Source organism: Limulus polyphemus, unplaced genomic scaffold, assembly GCF_000517525.1.
Source record: "Limulus polyphemus unplaced genomic scaffold, Limulus_polyphemus-2.1.2 Scaffold529, whole genome shotgun sequence".
In the NCBI taxonomy this organism is placed as follows: Eukaryota; Metazoa; Arthropoda; class Merostomata; order Xiphosura; family Limulidae; genus Limulus; species Limulus polyphemus.
The window spans coordinates 127433-148999 of NW_013666139.1; the positions used below are offsets into that span (position 1 = coordinate 127433).

The window sequence follows — 21567 nt, forward strand, 5'->3', positions numbered from 1 at the left end:
CCTAGTCTTCAGAGTCACTTTTGCCAATCTGAGGAGTTGGATTCATTGCCTGCTATTTCCCTTTCTAAAGCTCACTTATCACATCTTCTGGAATTTCTTACTACCCTTCCTAAGTACCTCTCATCCATTCACCTTATGTCGGTTGCCCTTTTTTGCTCGTCTCATTACTTTTATTGCGAATCTAGAATCTAATTTTTTGCTTTTGTGGCTAGTTCCACCTCCTCTCCCATTTTTACTCTTCTCTGGTTCCTCTGTTGTTGGAACCTTCTTATCTCAAGTGTGTCTCCCTTCCTCCAGGACTTTGATTTTGCCTCTTCTCTTCGTCTGGAGGAATATGGTGGTGTTCCTGACTTCCTGATATCTGGCTTCAGCTGCCCACCATCAATCTTCCATCACATTTTTGATTTACCCGATTCTCCCTACCTCATCTTATGTCCTGTATATTGCCTGTACTCCACTTCTGTCTGACATCTTACTTATTGGCCTAACAACCAGTGGACACCCAATGTTTTTCTCCCTTCTCCCTTTGGTTCCAACCAGTTCCCTTTCACCCATCATCTGATCCTGCATACCTTTAATATCTCAGGGGGTGATGTTGGAATTATGGGAAAATTAACCCACAGTAAGGGTTCACAGCACCTCTCTGGATTTTCTTTTCTACCCCTAAAGATGGGGGACTAGTATCTGATTATTGGCTTCTCTTTCCTTTATTTGTTCTTGGTCGTCATGCAATTTCAGAATATGAATTTCTCTCTTTTCATTGGTCAGTTCAGCCTAGCCTGTAGATGACCAAGGTCTATGTTTCAGATGCCTTTCTCCACTTATCAATCACTCTATCCTCACAAAATTTTCTTCTGTTCATCCACTTTGATCACATTTTCAGTTCTGTTCAGTATAGTAGCGGTCACCCTGCATTTGCATTATGTAGGACTTCACTTGGCTTCTTCATTTTCTGGGTCTGCAATTTATTTTATGTTGAATACAGGCTTCTCCTCAACTGTTCCCATGAATAATCCTCCCAACTTCCCTTCTTTTTTTGCAACTCTGATCATTTTGGGTGGCCCATCCATTTTCTTAATTTTTTGTCACCCTCACCCTTGTTCTCATTCACCTGGTAATTCCCTTCAACTCATATCAGCTTTACCCAACCTTCTCCCTTTTGCCTACTAGACCTATACTGTCTAGTCGCCATGTTTTACACCTTGCATTTACTTTCTACACTTCAGTTACTTTCTCCTTTTGGGATCATGGCTTCTCTTGAACCTCTCCTTCCACTGGGCATTGCACATATGCATCCCCAACAATAGATGTTGCATGACCAGTGAAACTTTTCAAGGTTTCACCAATCCACTTCCCTTTTCTTTTTGAGGATCTTGCTTGGTGGCTAGACCTTTCTACCACCACCTCTTGTGTTCCCTTACCTCCTTTCAAACTCGACCTTCACCTATATATGGATGCCTCTTTCTCAGGATGTGGTGTGTCTTTGAATGATGATCTGACAGGGCTCTTGGTCTCTAAAGGGGTGTTTTCTAAATATCACACCTTCAATCTGTTTGTTGTCCATCAGACATCCCTACAATTTTTTCTGATCCAAATGGTCAATCACCAGGGACACTAGCTCCAGAACCACCTGCTTCCTGACTTTAGACTTCTGTCTTTGTGCCCATTCCATTTGGGTGAGTTTCATAACCGGTCATATTACAGGTTCACTGAACATTGTTTTGGCTGTCTTTCTCGACAAGACTATATCCTTCACACAGAATGGTCCCTCCACTCACATGTCCTTCATTGATCTACTCTCAACTTACTACTTCCCAAATAATTACTCGCACCCCTAAAACCAAGCTCTCTATGCCCTTAGTAAGGTGCCATCTTGTTCTGTGGAACTATCGTCACTTCCACCTCCAACCTAGGACCCTTACACTGATTCCAAAAAACCCCTGCAGTATCCTATTGGTGGCCCCTCACTGACAATCCCAACCTTTTTCTTAATCCATCTCTTTCATCCAAGCCCCCTTTTCCCTTCCCAACGTACCATCCCTTCTGATCCAACCTCATATACATCACTCTTTCATTAGAGAGCAAATCCCTTCATCTTCATGCATAGTATTTGTCTGGGCCATTGTTCTTCAAGCCATACCATTCTGTCATATACTTACCTACTGTCCCACTCTGGTCACCCTTTTTTCTCTTCCAGGAATCACAGTACATGATTGTTCTCCCTTTCACCATTCCTCTCTGACCACTCCTCTTTTATGTGTGTATTCTACTGTTGCTAGTCTGTCTCTTCTTCCTCCAGCTATCAGGTGGCATCTTCTGTTCCTTCCTTATCTACAGACCCCACTGTCCTCCTCTTTGCTGACTGGAATCTCACTGTGGATCTCCAAGCTCTTACCCAGGACCATCTCGAACGTCTAACAACTTCTTCACTGTGTAATCTCCCCGTAGATACACATGTACTCCTCCTCCTTGCCTGTGGTTGCCATTGTTCAGATTCCTATGCCATGGTTTTCTCTTAAATCACACTTACCTTCTCCTTTATCCTGATTGGTCGTTCCTTCTCTAGCCATCTGTAAGATGGTTCAGTGATCACACCTTTCTTGCATACCCCTTCTTACTAAATTACTTCTGTATGCTCATTCAGTACCAAACAGGTTCCAATTACTGTCCTCTTTATTACTTGGGTCCCCTCCTGTACCTGGGTTCTTTTTCCTTCCATCATTCAGGATGGATCTGCCTGATCATCCATCTGGTCTATACCTCTTTGGGGGTGGATGAATATAAGCTCTTCAGTGTCTTTTCACATGAGATTTGTCACCTCCTACATTATTTGGCTACTCTTTTTCACTGACTTATGCTCTTCTCCAGACTGGCATGTGAACTACCATTCTTCTTCACCAACTATATGCTCTACTCGACTGTTTCATCTCCATAGAAATTTTGACTTCTACCTATGGCTCTTCTCCAATCCACCCTCCATTTATGGGCAGGTAAGTGTACAAAATTTTTTTCTCACCTCTCAATCACTATAGGATCCTACTAGGTGGCTAGTGTTGCCTCTCAGGGTATACTTACTCAAAACCTACATCAAGCCAGGATAATGGAAAGCACTCATACCATCTGTTCTGACTTTACAAGTGCACATTGTGAAATGGGGTGTTCTGCAAGACCATGTGAGGTTTCCTTGTGGTATCTCTATATGTATCTATTTTACTTTTCATGTCTGATCCGTCTCATACCCATTCCATAGACTATCACGGAAAAAGCCAGCCCCAGAGTGCTGTTTCTGCCCACTTCTCTGGCTAACGCTTTTTGGTTTTTAGAAATAGTTTCATGGTTATCCATTGTGCTGTTATCAGTAAAGGGCCTTTCTAAACTAAAGGACCCAAAGTCTTCCCCCTCTTGTCAAGTTAAGCATGGGAAGCCCTTGCCACTTACCATCTTCCAGCTGCTGGAGTGATGGACCATGGAGAATCTTCACCAATTTGGACCTAACTACTAGGGCTAGATAGAACAAGAGGTCCCTTTACAGTGAGAAGTGGGGCTGAGATGACACCGGAGTGTAATGTGAGTCACCCCAGACATCTACCTATGATATACAGTCTTCAAGTGGACCAATGGTACCTCTATTACCAATCCATTTCCCATCATACTGACAAAAAAACACACACACACCACTCACACAGCTAACATATAGCCTGAAGAGACTGCCTGTAGAGTTGAGGTGAACACACCATTTACACCAGTGAAGTATCACTCACATATCTTACTCCAATAGCAGACAAGGGGCCTGTAGTGACTGAAGATCAAGTAGAAGTTTATTTAGTTTACAGTGCCTTCCTCCTGCAGCTGGCATGGGGTCCATAAAGGTTGACAGTAGAGGAGCTGAGCATGGATACTTATCATAAATACCTTTTTCCCACAGCTGGTTTTGACCTGTCAAGTCTGATGATAGAGGAGATGAGCACACAAGGTACAGTCTGAATAAGCCCCAATCTTGCTACACATATTGGCTGTCCAACATCTTTTGTGCAAGTTTTTGGATGGCTGTGTACCTGTTCTGCCCATCTTTGCAACACTCTTATTGCTTTTTGTCTCTTATGTTCTACATGGATGAAGAGTATAACTTGAACAAAACAAGATGTGGTCTCCCACAGGTGTGTCCATCTGGAGCCCCTTCAATCAGGAGTCACACCCCATGGACTTCCTTCAGTCACTTTCTGAAGGAAGCTCATCTAGGTAATCTTTGTACTGGTCCTTCCATCATCTCAACATGGGATTCCAGCTATCTATGTGTAGAGGTGAGGTATCATTGTGGAAGTTAAATGTATTTCCAATGGCCACAAACCTCTACACACATTCCCACCCTTCCTCCCCACTTTTATGGTGCACACTTATTCATTGCCTCATCAAGAATGAGGATTCATGAGTGTCAATGTAGAGGGAGGTATTGTACATTGAGGTATGTGGCACTCCTATTGGTGGAGGGTTCTGCCACATAATGATAGCATCATGCAGTGGTGCAACTTCATGCAAGATTAGGTGGGAGTTTTCACAAGGCTGGTGGCTTGCTAATCTCTTTGGCAGAATGTGCAAATTCAAGAGGAAAGAAGCTATTTGTGTTTGAAGGTGAGTATGTATTGGAAATATGTTTTGGGTAAGGAAAATGTTAACATTAGAATGAAATTATAAAGGGAAATACTTAACATAGCCAAGAAAACGTTTAAATGCACAAGACTTTGGTATTAGGGCCTTAAAACATATTCAAACTTTCCAGGCTTGTGTATCACTTTTTGTTTAAATGTTTTTTGAAGTACAAACCTAGGCCTAACTAAAAAGAAAAACCCTAGTAGCAAAAATGAATATTTTATCACTTACTCATTAATGAGATGGATGTGATGATTTTTTCTGGCACATCTGTAGAATTTTTAGTGTAATTTTTGTCAATTTGAAGGGAAAAGAATGCTGGCAAGTCTGTGTAGACAAAGGACATATACTGGGTTGGGCCTATTACAAATTTTGTAATTTTTATGTTAATTTTTTTCACATACCACTGACATTAGTTCCATGTACCACAATTTGAGAATCCCTGGTATAGACAATATTGATTACAAAAAGTCACTGATAATGATTAGATTAACTATATATATAAGGGAAATATTATGTACCATCTCTTCGTGCTTCAAGCAATAATTTTCATTATAATTATTTTTATTAAATTTTATTTAATGTTATAGAGGGATTAATTGTAGAAAATAGTGGTGACATATGAAAATAATCTCAACAAATCTAATAGACCCACTCAATTTTGTCAGTGTATAATAAATATTGACTTCATAGCTGTTTTAATCATTATACATATCTTACAGTCTATGATATATTACAGACTTTTTTAAAATTATAAAATACAAATTTCATTTGGAGATTGTATAAAATGTTATCTTTTTGGTAAAATAAATGTTTTATGAGTAAATGTAAATAGTGTCCTTCTATTTCTTGCAAAATTATTCAAGAACTTCTGGTCTTTAATTTTATGTAATAGCTAAGAGCCTAAGTCATATAAATGTTAAACAGCAATTTCATCAATTGGTATTAAAAATAAAATGAATAATAATCTCTTAGCCTAATTCTGATTTGTAAATGACTTAATTAAACTTGATAATAATTACATGTTGTTTATACAATTGATGATATAAGTAGAGATTCAATCACTACTATGCCAGTCATATCCCAACCAGCCTGATGAACCCTGTTATTGGGCAAAATATCTTGTCAGCACTGGATATGGCAGATATAGTGTGGTTAACATATTATTACATATTCTTTACTGCTTTCACCCATAAGTTCTTAGAAATGCATATGTACAGCTCTTATACTATATAAATTACTTTTTTTACAATTTATGACACAGATTTTCTTTTTGCCTTGGAACAGACTGAATATGCTAGGTTTGAAAATGGACGTTTTGTGTATAGAATACAGAGGTCACCAATGTGTGAATATATGATCAACTTCATTCATAAACTCAAACATCTTCCAGAGAAGTACATGATGAACAGTGTTCTGGAGAACTTCACAATCCTTCAGGTAATTGTTTCTTTCACGAAAGTACTCGTATCATTAGAACAAATCTGTCTGGTTCCTTCAGTAAAATCAGTTAGGATTAATTAATATAAAATGGTATTCATTTTAAAACTGCATTGCTTAAATAATTTGTGCTGAAGGCTTAAAGGTGCTTTAAGGTTAACTTATTAAGCCTAATTAGCAAAAAAACAACAGTTTATCAACTATATTACATCAATTAAATAGTTTAGTGTCTATTGTTAATAGGCTTAATTGATTTACATATGTTGATAATATTAGGGAAAAGAAACGAACTTGTAATTTTAGAAATTAAGCTCAATAAAGACTGATTTTTGATTAACAAGCACAAGTGTGTGAATGGTTAATTGCAATTTATCCTAAACTCTACTTATGATGTTAGTTTTAAAAGTTTCCATGTAACAGTAAATTCAGAGAAAAAATTGAGAGCTATGATGACAGACAGTAACATATAATGCAGACTTCGACACAGGGATTGTGGGGTCCAGAATGTTTGCCTAACCCTAATGCGGATAAGAAAAAAGCATTTTGCATCCTACTGAAATAAGTTACATAATTCCAATGTAAATAAAATCATCTATACATATTAAGTTGTTAATTAAAAAACGAAAACAACTGGGATAGCCCTAAATACACCACACCACTGATGATAGATGGTCTACTCATTTTTGTGAATACATCTGTAAAAATATTATTGTAAAGAAACAGATTTTAAAGTATTTGGTGGCTGTGTTTCATGTTTTTGGTATGACCTACTAGAAATTAAAATATCTACTGAAAGTTTTCTCTAATAAATTATTGCAACATTACTTCTTAACTATGTTCTCCTCTTAACATGTGGAACTGAAAATAAAATAAATATCTTTATAATTTGATTCATAAAAACTTTTCCCAAGACCCCTAAATAAGCTTCATTAATAATGTTCTATTATATGCTTTAAATTCACATTTTTACATACACACAGTCATATCCTTATATAAACATGCAAAATCAAAAATTAATTAATTATTTAATAACTCGCTGCTGCTATTAAACTTTATCAAACACAACAAAATTAGGTTATAAACAGCCGTTAGCATTTCCAAATTAATTTCTTTCCACATATTCTAATGTAATTATTTTTGACTAACCGTTTATAGAGAAATTAATAAAGAATATAGCATAGAAAAATCAAATAAAAGCCATAAAACTTGATAAAATTTAAAGTTCATCTAAGGTTATTTGTATTACTGTTCAACACTTTTTTTGTGTAACATGTAGCATAAATTAATAGGCAAGGATTATTTCTAGTCATGGTGTTGAATGCCAAAAGGTGGTAAAACAATGAATAACAATAGACCTAAAACAGTTAAAAATTAATTTTATAATACTCTAAAAAGCTTTAAAACTAATAAAGAACTTAAATACAGAGAATAAGTTAAGACAAATGTAATCTGACCAAAACATTTTACATGTACAAAAAACAGCTAAGTTAAAAGGATCAGCCATATGTAATGTGAAAGTAAGTTAAATAAAAAAAACTGGGAATACTTGGTCCTTTTTATTGCAATCGGAAGAAACAGCAACATGTTTTAATTACAATTTTCAACAACATAAAACTTGAATTTAATGCAAATTTATTATTATTTTTCTGTGTCACTTGTTATTTATTTTGACTATTGTATGTTATATATATAATGAAATTTAAAATGTCTAAAAATAAAAAATCTGAACTAATATAAGATTTGAGGCAACATTATCACATGACACTACAACATGGAGTTTATGGAGTTTCAGTTGCCTTTTACTTGTCACAGTGAACCTGTTTTTATATAGGACTTGAAGAACATGTTATAGTTATACTACTAATTTATTCTCCTGAACTATTCAGCAGACATGTTTAAGATACTAAAAATAAATATGATGCCCAATCTCTCATTCTGTTTGCCACTTGTCACTGAGTTATACCAATTTTGAGGAAGCCTAGTTTTAAATAATCAAAATTGGCACTTGTGCAATACATATATACACAGTTAAAAGGAGTACAACACTAAAACAATTACACAAAAATGATTTATAAAAACAGGAACCAGCTCTACTGTTTTAATAAATTATTCATTGTGTAATTATTTTAGCATTGCACTCCTTCTAACTATATATGTGAGCCTAACCTTGTTTATTTAATTTATTCTTGTCTAGGTTTACTGATGACAGAATAATGCAGTGACAAGTGGTGAATTGAAAAAATAAATTTGGCTTCATATTTATTAATAATTAAAGTTTACCCACCAGACCACTCTTTGACTATAACTTTTCCATTCTCACCAAAGTCATCCTCTGTTTTAATTGAGATAGATAGCATTTATGCCTGTAGTGACTGTGATTTGTTTTGTTGTGTATCATCCCCACTTTGTATACATTATGTTTTGCTTCCTCAACAAGAGAAGAACTAAAAAAAAGAACAATAATTGCATAGAATTTAATTTTGATGGTTAATTTCTCCTAATCTAAAATATATATATAAAATTGCTGTTTTTAATGTGGTGTAAGAGTGTCTAGAAATATTCAGAAACATAAGAATAGTAAAGTTCCAGCATTAGGATTTGGTCTATACAGAATCATGATCATCCTTCTAACTTTCCTAGAATCACTGTTGTGCCTCTAGATTCCAACTATAAGAACAAATTTGTTCACTTTCCTTAATACTTCTATTTAGCACTGGCTATATTTTTCTCCTGTAAAGATAGTTTGGTAGACTTCCAGTTTAAATATATTTCTAAGCTTATTGCAATGTTAATTTATGCTGTTTTCTCTCTATAGTGATTTTGATAGTATTAATCAGACACTAATATTTCCATACTTTTCTTTTTCCTTTAGATATTTGCTAATGCTACAGGATAAGATCAAAGCCTAAAGAAAAACCTATGATTCAACTTGGCAATTATTGTGCATGTTTACATATCCTATAATGATGTCATTGTTCTGTAATTTATCATTGACATCTATTAGTCAGCTAGATAAAATATCGTGTAGATATGTTGTGACATATGCATATATATTAATCATATACTTACATATCATTTAAGGACAATAAGGACCTATTGGTCCACCTAAGCTGTCCCATCTACTAAAATTTTACAAGCCTTCTCTTATTCCTTCTCTGAACCCATTCCAACAATTCAATACCCTTCCTAAGTAAGGAGCCCAAAACTGAACATTATACTCCAATGACCTATACAATGAAATTATAACCTCTTTAGTCTTTTGTTTGATATTTCTCTAGATACAACCTAAAATCCTATTGGATCTGCCACTAGTAACAGCACATTCCTTAGATTGGTTGCATTTATTATAATTAAAAGCCATGTGCCATTTAGTCACCCGACCCATCAAATAATCCAAATTATTTTGAAAAGCTAGCAATACCCAAAACCTTAATAATCACCAAAGTTATATGATTTATTAACCATTCTTTCATCTATGTTATTGATGTAAATTACAAAGAGAAAAGGTCCTAACACTGAGTGTCAAGATGCCATGAACTGCATTTATAACAACCTTCTGCTTTTTTTCCATCTAGCCAATTTTCTACCCAATGAGTCAACCTATCCCACACAACTACAGAGATAATTTTTTTCAATAAGTCTTTTATGTGGCACCTTGTTAAATGCTCTCTTAAAATCCAGATATCCATATCCACAGCTGTATTCCCATATACTTAAGCAGTATCCTTTTCAAAGGATGTCAAAAGATTAGTAAGACCGGATTTTCTCTTAGATGCTATCTAACAAAATTTTAAACTTTGTTAAGTGGCTTTGTAAAATATCATTTTTATCAGACTTTAAAAACCTTGTCCCATAACTGATGTAAAACTAATAGGCCTATAATTTCTGGGACAATTTTTATCACCTCTCCAACTTCCAATCATCTGGCATCTGCTCACTATTCAAGGTTTTACAAAAAATAGTAGCAAGTGACTCGTATCAAATCCTTAACCTTCTTCAAAACTCTTGGGAAAGTATTATCTGATGGAGGAGCTTTAACATTTTTAAACTTTCCAGTGTTTTCTTAACAAACTCAGAATTAATGTGATCCACTTATTTGACTGTGTTTCCATCTATCAACTCTTCAGGATGAGGAATATTGCTTAAACCTTCATTAATAAATACTGAAGAAAGAGTAGAATTTAATAACACAGCCATTTCATAATCATCAGATAGGAACCTTCCTGTATCATCCCTCAAAGGTTCTACTCCTTAACCTGTCAAACCTTTTGACAGGTTAAGGAGTAAAGTTTGCTTACTCTTAATGTACTTAAAGAAATCCTTCCTATTAATTTTTACATTTGCAGTCAACCTTTTTCAATATAAATTGTTTTTATTTATTAATTTTCCATTTGACCAACTTTCTTTAGCTTGTATACTTCTCTAAATTTCCCATCATAGCAATCAATTTAAACTGCTTACATTTATAATGCTTTTCTTTAATTATATCCTTTATACCCTTTGTAAGCCACGCTGGTTTTTTACATGGAACCATTTTTTTTTATCTACAAGGAACATGCCTGTCTTAAATATTTAAAAATTTGTTCTTAAAAGTTTTCTACATTTGACCTGCTTATAATTTCATCCCCATAATTAAGTCTTGGCAGAAATGAATAAATACTCTATAACACAGACACTTTTGAAAGGTGGACCTTTCTTGTTCCAGTGCAAACTGGGAAGATTAAGTCTTGGCAGTATCCTTGACAGACTTAAGTTATCATGGCTCTTTTCTTTAAATGCCTTTATGAGTCTTTGAAACTTATCAGTTAGCTTCTCTGATCTACCTTTCCCTACATCATTAGCCTTTATGTGCACTACAAAGACTGTATCACTGTTATTACCCTCTTTACTATATCACTTGCTTTGTCAGTTATATCCTCCACTCCTGCTACTGGATAGCATAACTTAATTATTTTCTTCCTATTTACTCCACAGACTATCATATCCATGTGACATACTAAAGAACCAACCTATAACATTGTCAGAATTTAAAATATATTCTTCTTTTCTTGCTAATTATTTAAATAAAAAAGCTTTTACTTATTTCTTAATAGTATAAATATATACTATGCTGTTGTTGGGCTGAGGATTCTTCTACAATATGTGTCTGTGACTTGTTAGTGATAAATTCAACGATAAATAAACAGTACGCACTTCATTTCAAAATAATATATATATTTGGAACAAGTTAAACGTATGTACAACAGATTCTTCAAAATATAGAAACTACAGGCATATCATAAACACTATCTATATATGTAGTTCTCTTCTTCTTGTCAAAAATCCACTTAAGCCTATTCAATTACATTAGAATTGCACTTGCCAATCTGAACTCTTCTGTATTAATGTCTCACTAGTATTCTGTATGTGATTCAATAGCATGAGTTATCATAATCATTTGTTCTTCTTTCTTCTGAAGAGCCTCTGTGCCTTTTGCCAAAGTGCACCCATGCTGATTCAATTACTTTAGAACCACGCTTTGATAGAATAAATTATTATTCTTATCTTCTTTTCTACTGTTAGTCCTACTCTAACATATTAAATGCTATGTTAATCATTAGGTCTATCACTTCTATGATAGTCAACTTCACGCCAAACTTTCCATTGGTCTGTATCTTTACTCTTTTTTGCTGTTGTCTGTCTCACACTATTTATATCTTTTTCACTTAATTGTCTGCTCGCCTTCTATATTCTTGATGTCAGTGTATTACAAATGACGTTCGATAGTCTCAACATCAACAAATTATTAACAAAACTTTCTACAGTCATCTGCTTTTAACTCTTATTATAACAAAAACTAAACAATAATAAAATATTCACTCACAAAAGTAAATTAATTGATAATATCTAAACTAAACAGTCTTTTATATCGTTTTTCATTCCTATCCCTATCTGTCCTTTTTGTTTTCCTTTCCTCCCATAGTTCCTCATCTGTACAAGCTAAAGGCTGAATGAAATCAGTTACTTAACAAAACCTGTTCATTACAATTAAAATCACCATTTCTAGCCTCATTTGTACTGTTTCTAACTTCCTGAAAATCATGATTAGTATTAGAACAATTGCTCTACTGTGTTCAGCATACTTGAGTAATTTCATTTACATTAACAGAAAATCCGTCCGGAATATCAAATTCTCTGGATATTCAGCTCAATAACTTGAGTGAGGAGGTTAGCTGAATCTTTATTAGACTCCATGTTTCTGTGATAAGACTACCATTCATAGTACTTTATCAAACTTTGATAGAATCTTTAGAAATAATGATGGCTAGTAGTATCAAAATAAATTAGTGTTGGACTAAAAATTGTCTACCTAAAACTTTTCATATATTTTAATTACCTCCAAGACCCTCTGACTAACTATATTTGCTATCAGATCTTTTTACTTAAAGCAAAAGGTAGTATTATTGAAGAGTTATAACTTCTTATTAAATTAAATGTATTTTTTCAATAATCAATATTTTGATTTTTATAACATTAACAGGTGGTGACTAATAGAGAAACCCAGGAAACGCTGTTGTGTATTGCTTATGTTTTTGAAGTGTCTACAAGTGAACATGGTGCTCAGCATCACATCTATCGACTGGTGAAAGACTAAGAATTGACTTGGAGCACTGCATCATTCTGTCCATCATTACATCAAGTGTCATCCTTGTCCATCTTAATCTCCTGACAGTGCCTACTCTTGTAAGGTGGCTGCAGTTACACCTTTTATAGTTGTTTGCATTAGATAAAACATGTCCACTTGAAGTAGAAGATTTATTTTTACATATCCAACTAGAAGTGTCTACTTGTTAGCATGACCAACAATCTTCATCTGGCCCTGTAGGACAGAAATGAGCTAGATTGAAGCCTGTTTGATTTGTGAAGCTGAAGAAACTGTATGTTTTAGAGCACAGCTTTGTATGCTTGAATGAGAAAGAAAACATCTGACCTAATCTTATGTGATCACACTGTTAACTTGTTTTTTCTTTTCTTGTATTATTTTTTTATATTTTACCTGCTTGTCACATTCTATTTTATACTCTGTTATTAAATATTAGAACTGTTAGTGTTGTATGTTCTTTGTATGGTAGATGTACAGAAGGGTGTGTTGTGCTTTGCTTTTCTCAACTCATGAACAGAAATTCTGAGTAGATAACTTTATCAGTGTGTCACCCAGTTTCTTTGCCTATATTTTGAACTTTTGCAATCCTCTTCAGTCACAACTGTAGTGTGTTATATGACTTACTTATTAGATTCGTTTCATAAAGATACGGTCAGTAGTGGTTGGTTAGCAATCAGATCTGTTAATTTCTGTTTGAGATACATCAAACAATATGTATGAAGTTCCATTAGTAGTCCTTTTAATAAGAAAAAATTCAAAACTAATAACCTAACATTAAAGATATAAACCATGAGCCTTAGTTTTAGATTTGTTTTGTTTTTCTTGCAACAAAGACACTGTGAATAGTTTAATGCCAGATCAGTAATGGTTTTCAGTAAGTTTAGTGTGTGCCATGTTCCTTATTTAAGCATAACACTAATTGTACATTTTTCTTATGATACTTTCTCAAGCTAGAAAGAAAAAGGTAACATAATGTAGAATAGCTTATACAAATGTTGTTTTATAATAATGTTATTATTTGTCTTTCATAATCATGAGTGGAAGTGCTGCATAAAATCAAATTTAGTGTAAGAAATCTGACATGATGTTTTGTCTTCTGTGTCTGTCTTGTTCTTTAAAAGATCCAATACTTAAATCAGTATAATACATCATCTTTTAAAATTGAGATATCTATAGCTTATTATGTTTTTTAATCTGCCCTTTTCAGAGAAAATCTGTTGTGACTGAAGTTTATAAACTGTTTAACTAAACAAATGAATGCAATCTATTAAGTGTTTGCAAATCCAAATGACAACAGTTTGATTTGAACAAGTTATCTATTTCTGGAGAAATGTGGACTTCACCAACAAACCTGTCTAAAGTACATTAATTTGTCTTGTGTTCCATCAGCAGCAAGTATTATAATTCCAGGATTATCTAAAAGCATATGGTCTCTTATGCTGTCTGCAAGACCTTTGGTTAAGCAAAATAAAAATATTCATTTGTTAGTCATTGCTACTTATTTTAATCAAAATCTTTCTAATAAATTCTTGAGTTCTTTCAGTGAATAAGATTATGGAAATACAAATAATAGGTCTTGCTACTGTCTTTGTGATTTACTTTTAAGTTATTTGCATCTATCTTTTAGTTGTCAGATATATCATCTGCAATAAAGACTTCATAAGATTTCTTCTCATGATGTTATAATGAAAATCTGTTTCCAGTGAGATAACTTTTAGAGAAGAAAAACTTTATCCTTTAAGAAAATCAGTTTACAATCAAAATAAGATCTATTTCATGAATCAAGTTCCCTGATTTATGTACAATTACAGAAAATGTCAGTGAATCAATTGATAAATGTGTTTTGTAATTCTCATTTTATTGTGGAAGAGGTGTTTGAGAATAAGGAGTCAGAGAATATCCTTAACCCTTTGACTATGGCTGCTTTGAATGTGCACAGAATTTTTGTGAGCTGTACACTGTATACAGCACACTCGCATTCAATGGATGGCGGACTGTACCCTATACGGCGAATCAGCAGTCAGAGGGTTAAAGAATAAAATCAAAGGTTTGATCTCAAGATTTAATTGAACTTGTTTTCAGAATTAAATTACTTTTTCATTGTTTTGTGCCTAAAAAATATTAGTTTATTTTGCATGATAGGCTCAGGAAATTACTCTTTTTCATGTTTTGTTTTTCTAAAATAACAAAAATATAATACTAGGATCTTTTCATTAAAATACTTCTACCATATGTTATTTCAATTTAAGATCATAAGTACAAAGGTTTAAACTATTACCCATAAGGCTTAGTTTTCAATATAAAAAAAAAATGTTGAATTTTATTATTCATAACATTATTTGCTTAAAGAATCAGCTTATTGACTTGATAAAGTGGTTTTGTTGACTGCTATATGTCGAGTGCCTGCATTTTTTATATGCCTTGGCCATGTTTTTAATTGTGAAAGAATATGACGCTCCAAGAAGCTGAAGTTAAATTTTAATACTATTTCTGATGAAGCTTAGTAGCATAAGCTCCTCATGAATCATTGTTTATAACCTTTAAATTTTATTCAAATGAGACCTTGAGCTCATGTTACAGTAAAACCATTGTTATCTATTTACATATCTGAAAGTAACATAAACCAATTCTGCAGCAAATTTGGATCTTTTTTTTGTTGCTTCACTAATGTTTCTGCTCTAAACAGATTTCATAGAAGTTTGTGATGTAATATCTATAAAGCTATTTAGAATATAAATGTTGTATGTTAAAAAAAAGATTTATATATGTAGGGGTATTCCTTGTAAAATCACAATTATTTTATTAGAGAAGCTAAAAACAGGTTAAGGGATTAAAATAAGCTTCATGTTTTATACTATCTTTTTTGCTAGATTTCCAGTTACTAATATTTACATAATAACCGATATCTGTAAAATAACAGATAATTTGGTTGCCAAGTGCATTAGAATCAAATGATCAAAATAGTTTAATGTCACATAGCTGTAACATAGTTACTGTAGTCTCATAAACTTGTGTCTACAATAGTTGTATAATATGAAAGTTTTTTGCAAACATTTAATTATTTGGAAGGAACTTTCAAACTACCAAGATTGAAAGAAGTTACTAATGCTTTAAAGGCCCTATCATTGTTGGCAGCTATCGCCTCATTAACTAAAGTTGTTTACTAAACTCTTAAAACACCTATTGAATAAACCTTCTTTTTCTGTTTTGTAAATATTATGCATGGAATGTACAGATGGTAAAATGGTTAGTATTAGTAGCAATATTGAGGTAATACAAGTTGAATTTACTTGTAATTGTACTGCTGAAATCAGTTAACACATACTGGATAAATTACAACCAGAATATGCTTTGTGTAGTTTCTAGTACCTAAATCTCCATTAAAAGTAACTAGTGAACATGTTATCAAATTCTTGATAATTTTTTCTGCTACCAAAAAATGTATAATAAATTTAATTGTTTGAACTTTTATATTTGAATTCTGAATCATTTTGTGTGTTTAGTATTCATACAGTTATTTAAATTCTGAGTATAAAAATCTCGGCAAATATGATTATCAACATATAACAGAAAAAAATTGTTTAGAAATTTCAAGTAAGATTTTTAGAATGTGAAAATATTTTGGTATTATTTTGAGAAAGAAACTTCCTAAACCTTTTAATCTAATTATCCTCTGACGTGAAACAACATGCTTGGGATGCTTGAAGATTAAAATAATAAGATTTTGATAACAAATTGAAACAAATATATAATGGTTATTTTTAATGGAGAACAACTGAAAAGTTATTTAATTATTTTTTCTTTGATTACTTTTTATGTTTAAGATTGTACACAAAAATACTGTAAATATGCATTTTCTCAAATGGAAAAGGGGCAGCCATTTCCCTAACTGCACCTTTTTAAGAAAGTTATTTTCCTCTATGTATTTTGAGCATTTTAAAGAATGTTTTTTATCATTGGAAAGGATTAATTATAATAAGAGAATTGTAGGTTTTTTTTTTTATCTATGAAAATTTTAGAAAAGAGCTGTGCTCTAAATCTTGTTGGATAATGTAATTATTGATGTGAAGAAAAGAAGAATCTGTAAATTGTCATATAAAATTTTGGAATTTGTGATGTAATCAGCTAGTTTTTATAACAATGGCAGCTTCCCCGGTTGTGTCTGAAATTTGATTTAATTTTTAGGCTAATTTCAAAAAAAAAAGATTCTGTGTGAACATTTATTTCAAAAAACTTCTTTCTTTGTTCTACATAATGCGCAATAAACATGTCTTGTTTGAATTTTTTATGACTTTTTTTGTTCATACAGTTTTTTAACTTTGTTATTTCACTGTTATATACCACTACAAACTTCATTTCTTGAGGGAAGTAAGGTGTTCTAAATAATATTTGAGATTGTTGATCTCTTGAATTATTATTTTTGTATTTTCAGATTAAACTGAAACAAATGGGTAAGCACTAAACATGCAAAACAGGAGATTCTCAGAATTTGTTTGATTAGCATGATTAAGTTGAAATTGGCCAAAAAAAGGAGGTTGTGATACTAGACTTGTTTTGCTTTCAAACAGAAAAAACACTTATAAACCCAACACAAAAATAGCAAATAAATTATCATCTGTTATAGGAAACTATACACTATTTACTGTTTCTTTAAGATTGGATTCCCTATCTGATGCAAATTATGGCAAAATCTCAACAACTGGCTTCAATCAAACAAATGTGATTCCAATCAAGCATTAACTTTGCTTGGAACTATAATAATAAATTTTAAAGTCCAAGTCAGCCAGGACTTCCCAGAATATGAAAAAGGAAACATGGAGTTCCCAATGTCTATATGTCCTTTTGCACAATGTGTTGTGAAAAGGTAATTAATGACTTATCTAGTGTATTGGTGATAAAGAGAGACATCCATACAAATTTGTATTTTCTAACCATGAGTCACTGCCTAGAAACAGCTGAGTACACTCTGTTCAGATAAAACGTTTAAATACAGTCAGCCTGTACTAAAATTTGAAAAAATACCAGAATAAAGATGTATTCATTTTCTAAGTTGTAAAAGGATTATAGCCCTAACATTTGCTTCATCCTTCTATAACTTAAAACATCAATTAATAAATTAATATCAATTCCAATTTGAGACTAATCATGACCCAACTTTTATGCAAGTTGTTATGTTAAGCCTTGACTGCAGATTAACTGGTTTAAAAGTAACTATAAAAATTTCATGTTGTTCAAAATATTTAACACAGAATCTCTCTTTCAACCAGAGGTGCCTTGGTGGCAAGGATCAGATATAAAAAATCCGAGTTTTATCCAACTTTGGTGAAACTTATAAAGGATGTAGAAAATGATTATTACAATTTACAGTTTCCAAATTGGACTAAATTTGACTGAGTTATGATTGGCTACATCATCAGCAGAAACTCCATAATTAATGACAGTTTTTCTTGTTGTGTAACTGACAGTTCTGCTATGTGAGCTCCTTTTTTTTCGCCCATCTGTTTTCCAGACCAGAAACAATAAATCAGATAGCTCCAAGTCATGCTGACCATGACTGGAGCTTTGCTACTCTTCAACTTACCATCATCAATCACCATTTCCCCCTCAATTACCTGCATGTGCAAGGTTATGAGATGTTTGACTTGCAACCTGTACAGTGAAGATATGTCACATAATTTGATTTGATAGTCAAAAAAGAGAATCAGTTCATGTGTGTGACCCCAGTAGATAAGGTGGTGTGTCCACTTTGAAATTCTGTGTCTCTTTGACTAGTCATAACTCTTGAATGAAATATGTCGCTGTCATATGGATATCATATTTGGATACAGGATATTCTGGATTTTCAAATAATGTATGCAACACCTCCAAGAAACAAATATTGGAATTTTTTATTCCTTGACCTGCCACCTAAAAACACTACTTCATCTCTGATTAAGGGAGAGATTCTGTGTTAATTAAAAAAGGAAACTAATATATTTCATTCAGAAATATATATTAAAGTTAAAGTCGAGCTTACTGACCTAAATGGCTGCCAAACCAATCTCGATGATATCAGGATTTATCCAGTCAGAACCAAGTTCATTCCATGCTGCTGGCACGTTCCAAAGCCATACACAGTCTTTATGCTGGAACATTGGTTCCATAACTGTCTTATCATAAGAACTATTCTGCTATATAGAGACCTTCTCTAGCTGCTAACAAGTGGACTGGTGAACATTAACTAAAGTGCAGACCTTAACTACTCCACGTGTTCTTGCAAACACTGTAGCACATTTTCTCTAAGGGTGAACCATACATCACATTTACTTGGAGCAGTATTTCTCACCCAAACATGGACATGTTAAACCAATCAATCCCTGTTCTGGTGCATGAAATGCCAATATGACATATCGCAAATATTTGCTCCAGTAAGTTCTGTTAGGATTAGCAAATTTTACAGCATCTGCTTGATAAATTGTATTACTCAATCTGCTAAACCATCGTACTGAGGGCGATAAGGCAACATGCATGTCTTCATCACACCTAATACTTTATACAACTCACTAAAATAGCTGATTCATATGAATCTCTTCAAGTGTGCTGATCAGACTATTCAGTGTTCTGACAATGCATAAGCAACAGACTGTGCTGATATATTGGCCAACGGATAAGCCTTGACTCATTTAGTGAAGTAATTGATAATGATCAGCCTATTTCAGTTACCTTATTCAGTTTCTGGGAAAGAATCAGTGATATCCAGGGCAAACCTCTGTAAAGAAGAACTGCAATTTATCTGCTAGAGTATACAGGGTTCAGGCTAGAATTTCTTCTGGGCTACATATATGATACAATGTTTAGACCAATGCTTAACATCTCATTTTAAATGCTTTTAACTAAAACTAGCATTGCATGTGAAATCAAGTACAAGTAATGACTTTATGGCCTCAATCCTTTGTATTATGCAAAATCTGAAGAATTTCTTTTCCAAGAGCCCTGGGTACAAATAACAAGAATATAGGTTACAAGCCACACCTTGCTGATTGATATACAATAATGACACAGTACACCTTCATGTACTTGTAGTTGCCCGTACAAGTGCCACGAGTTACGTGCGTCTATATTATGTTGCTCAAATTGAGTTAACCATGTTTCACCTTGCTACATGACAATTTGCCCTAATTAGAACAGATAATTATGTGGGAATGTTAGCTGCAAACCATTGGAAATATGATACAAAAGCAAAGAAACTGCATATTTTTCATTTGGTCAATGGTTGAGAGCAGTCTTGCATTGTTTTAGACTTTGCAGGATCAGTGAAACTCCATGTCTACCCATAATTTGATCAAGAAATCCATCTGGGTATGCAAGGATGCACACTACCATTGTTTCAACTTCAAGCCTAACGTTTTTCTCCACTGAAGTACCATCATCTGGTTTTTAGCTGTGGACTTAAATATGTGGCTAAACACTGAGACATTATTAACATAGACCAGACATTTTCCTCATTGCAACCCCTATAGTGTAAGCTCTATTAGCCTTTAATACAATCTGAATGGCATGATGTAAAACTTGTGCTTGAGTGCTGAAAGCATCTTAGGTCTGCTCTTATCATCCAGTTTGACTTATCAGTATCTGTATGTCAGGTCTAAAGTGTTGAATCATCAGCCAGAGTCATCCAGACATTTATCTGTCTACTGTAGTGGAAAAGCATAACTTTCACCCTTTGAAATTGATACAGAATCTTGGTCCCTTATCTCTAACTATCATTACTTGAGATGACCATACACTCTGTTATTCTGTATGATTATGTTTTTAAACATCTGGTGTATCACTAGAGTTTCAAGGAAGCCTGCTCAGAAGTTATTTGATTGGATGTGCATTGCCTGTATCTTTGTGGTGGCAAGTTATGTTGGTTTGACCCAATGACCCATCTGGTCTCAAAATGCATTATAATATGCAACAAATCACTGAGCTTCTGAAACTGTGTTGAATCTAGATTATTTGAACAATCCTCAACTACCAACCTGAGATATGTTAGCAGCCGTGTATTCACTCTTGGACATGATGCAAGAAAAGCAACCTTAGCAATAGTAATAGTTTCATTTACCTCCATTTTGTCCATAATTGCAGAATAACCCAAGTACTACATCCCCTTTCAAACAGATAACTGTTTAAGCCAATGTTGTGTGATTTCTGGATATACAAAGCATTGTGTTTAATGCATTGGTTCTATCACCATGTTACATGTAACCAATGTGCTAGACTCCATCTACAGTAAATCACATAACAGTAGTTGTGTACATTGAGGTACTGTGACTCCCTCTGCCACAGTGTATACTTGTGTGGTCTGCTGTTCTTAGGACTGGTTTGGGTGGCATCAGATGGCTTTCCCAAGGAAATGCCATTCACCTGTTGCACAGGCGAAAATGACCAACAATGTGCATAATACACTCATCACCAGGATACCAATGCCAGAACCAAAGTGAAAAATGATATTTTCATTCTATGGTTAACATCAACTCAACATCATTGGATACATGCCTCTGAAGTCACATCCAGCTTATTGCTATTCACCAAAATGAAGCTAATTTTGACTGGATGGAGTGCTGTCTTCACTCAGAGCACCTGATACACAGCAAGATCATCAAGTATTCTAGAAGCCTCTGTATCAACCAGAAAAACTATCTCTCACCCTTGTGTATGTATCTTTATGTGAAAAATTTACCACCATTCTTTGGAGTAACTTGTTGCACACCCACAAGTCGATAGTTTCCTGGAGTTGAAATAGTTGCAGCTACAGCTGCTGTTGACTCTCCTTCACCTGCTGTGGATTTTGATAAAATTGATAGCCTCACCTG

General features: G+C 33.7%; 1 protein-coding gene across 5 annotated transcripts in view; it reads left to right on the plus strand.

Moving 5' to 3' along the window:
- LOC106458890 (transcriptional enhancer factor TEF-1-like) overlaps nt 1–17011 on the plus strand; it is a 128682-nt gene extending 111671 nt beyond the window's left edge. For 4 of the 5 annotated variants that reach the window (XM_022385247.1, XM_022385248.1, XM_022385249.1 and 1 more), the window contains exons 11-12: nt 5935–6087; nt 12608–17011. In XM_022385247.1, coding sequence (XP_022240955.1) covers nt 5935–6087; nt 12608–12721 — 267 coding nt within the window. In that variant the 3' untranslated portion in view covers nt 12722–17011. Of the gene's footprint in view, nt 1–5911; nt 6088–12607 lie in introns of all 5 variants that reach the window. The other variant, XR_002610457.1, reaches the window with a different exon arrangement.
- Nucleotides 17012–21567: the final 4556 nt, after the last annotated feature.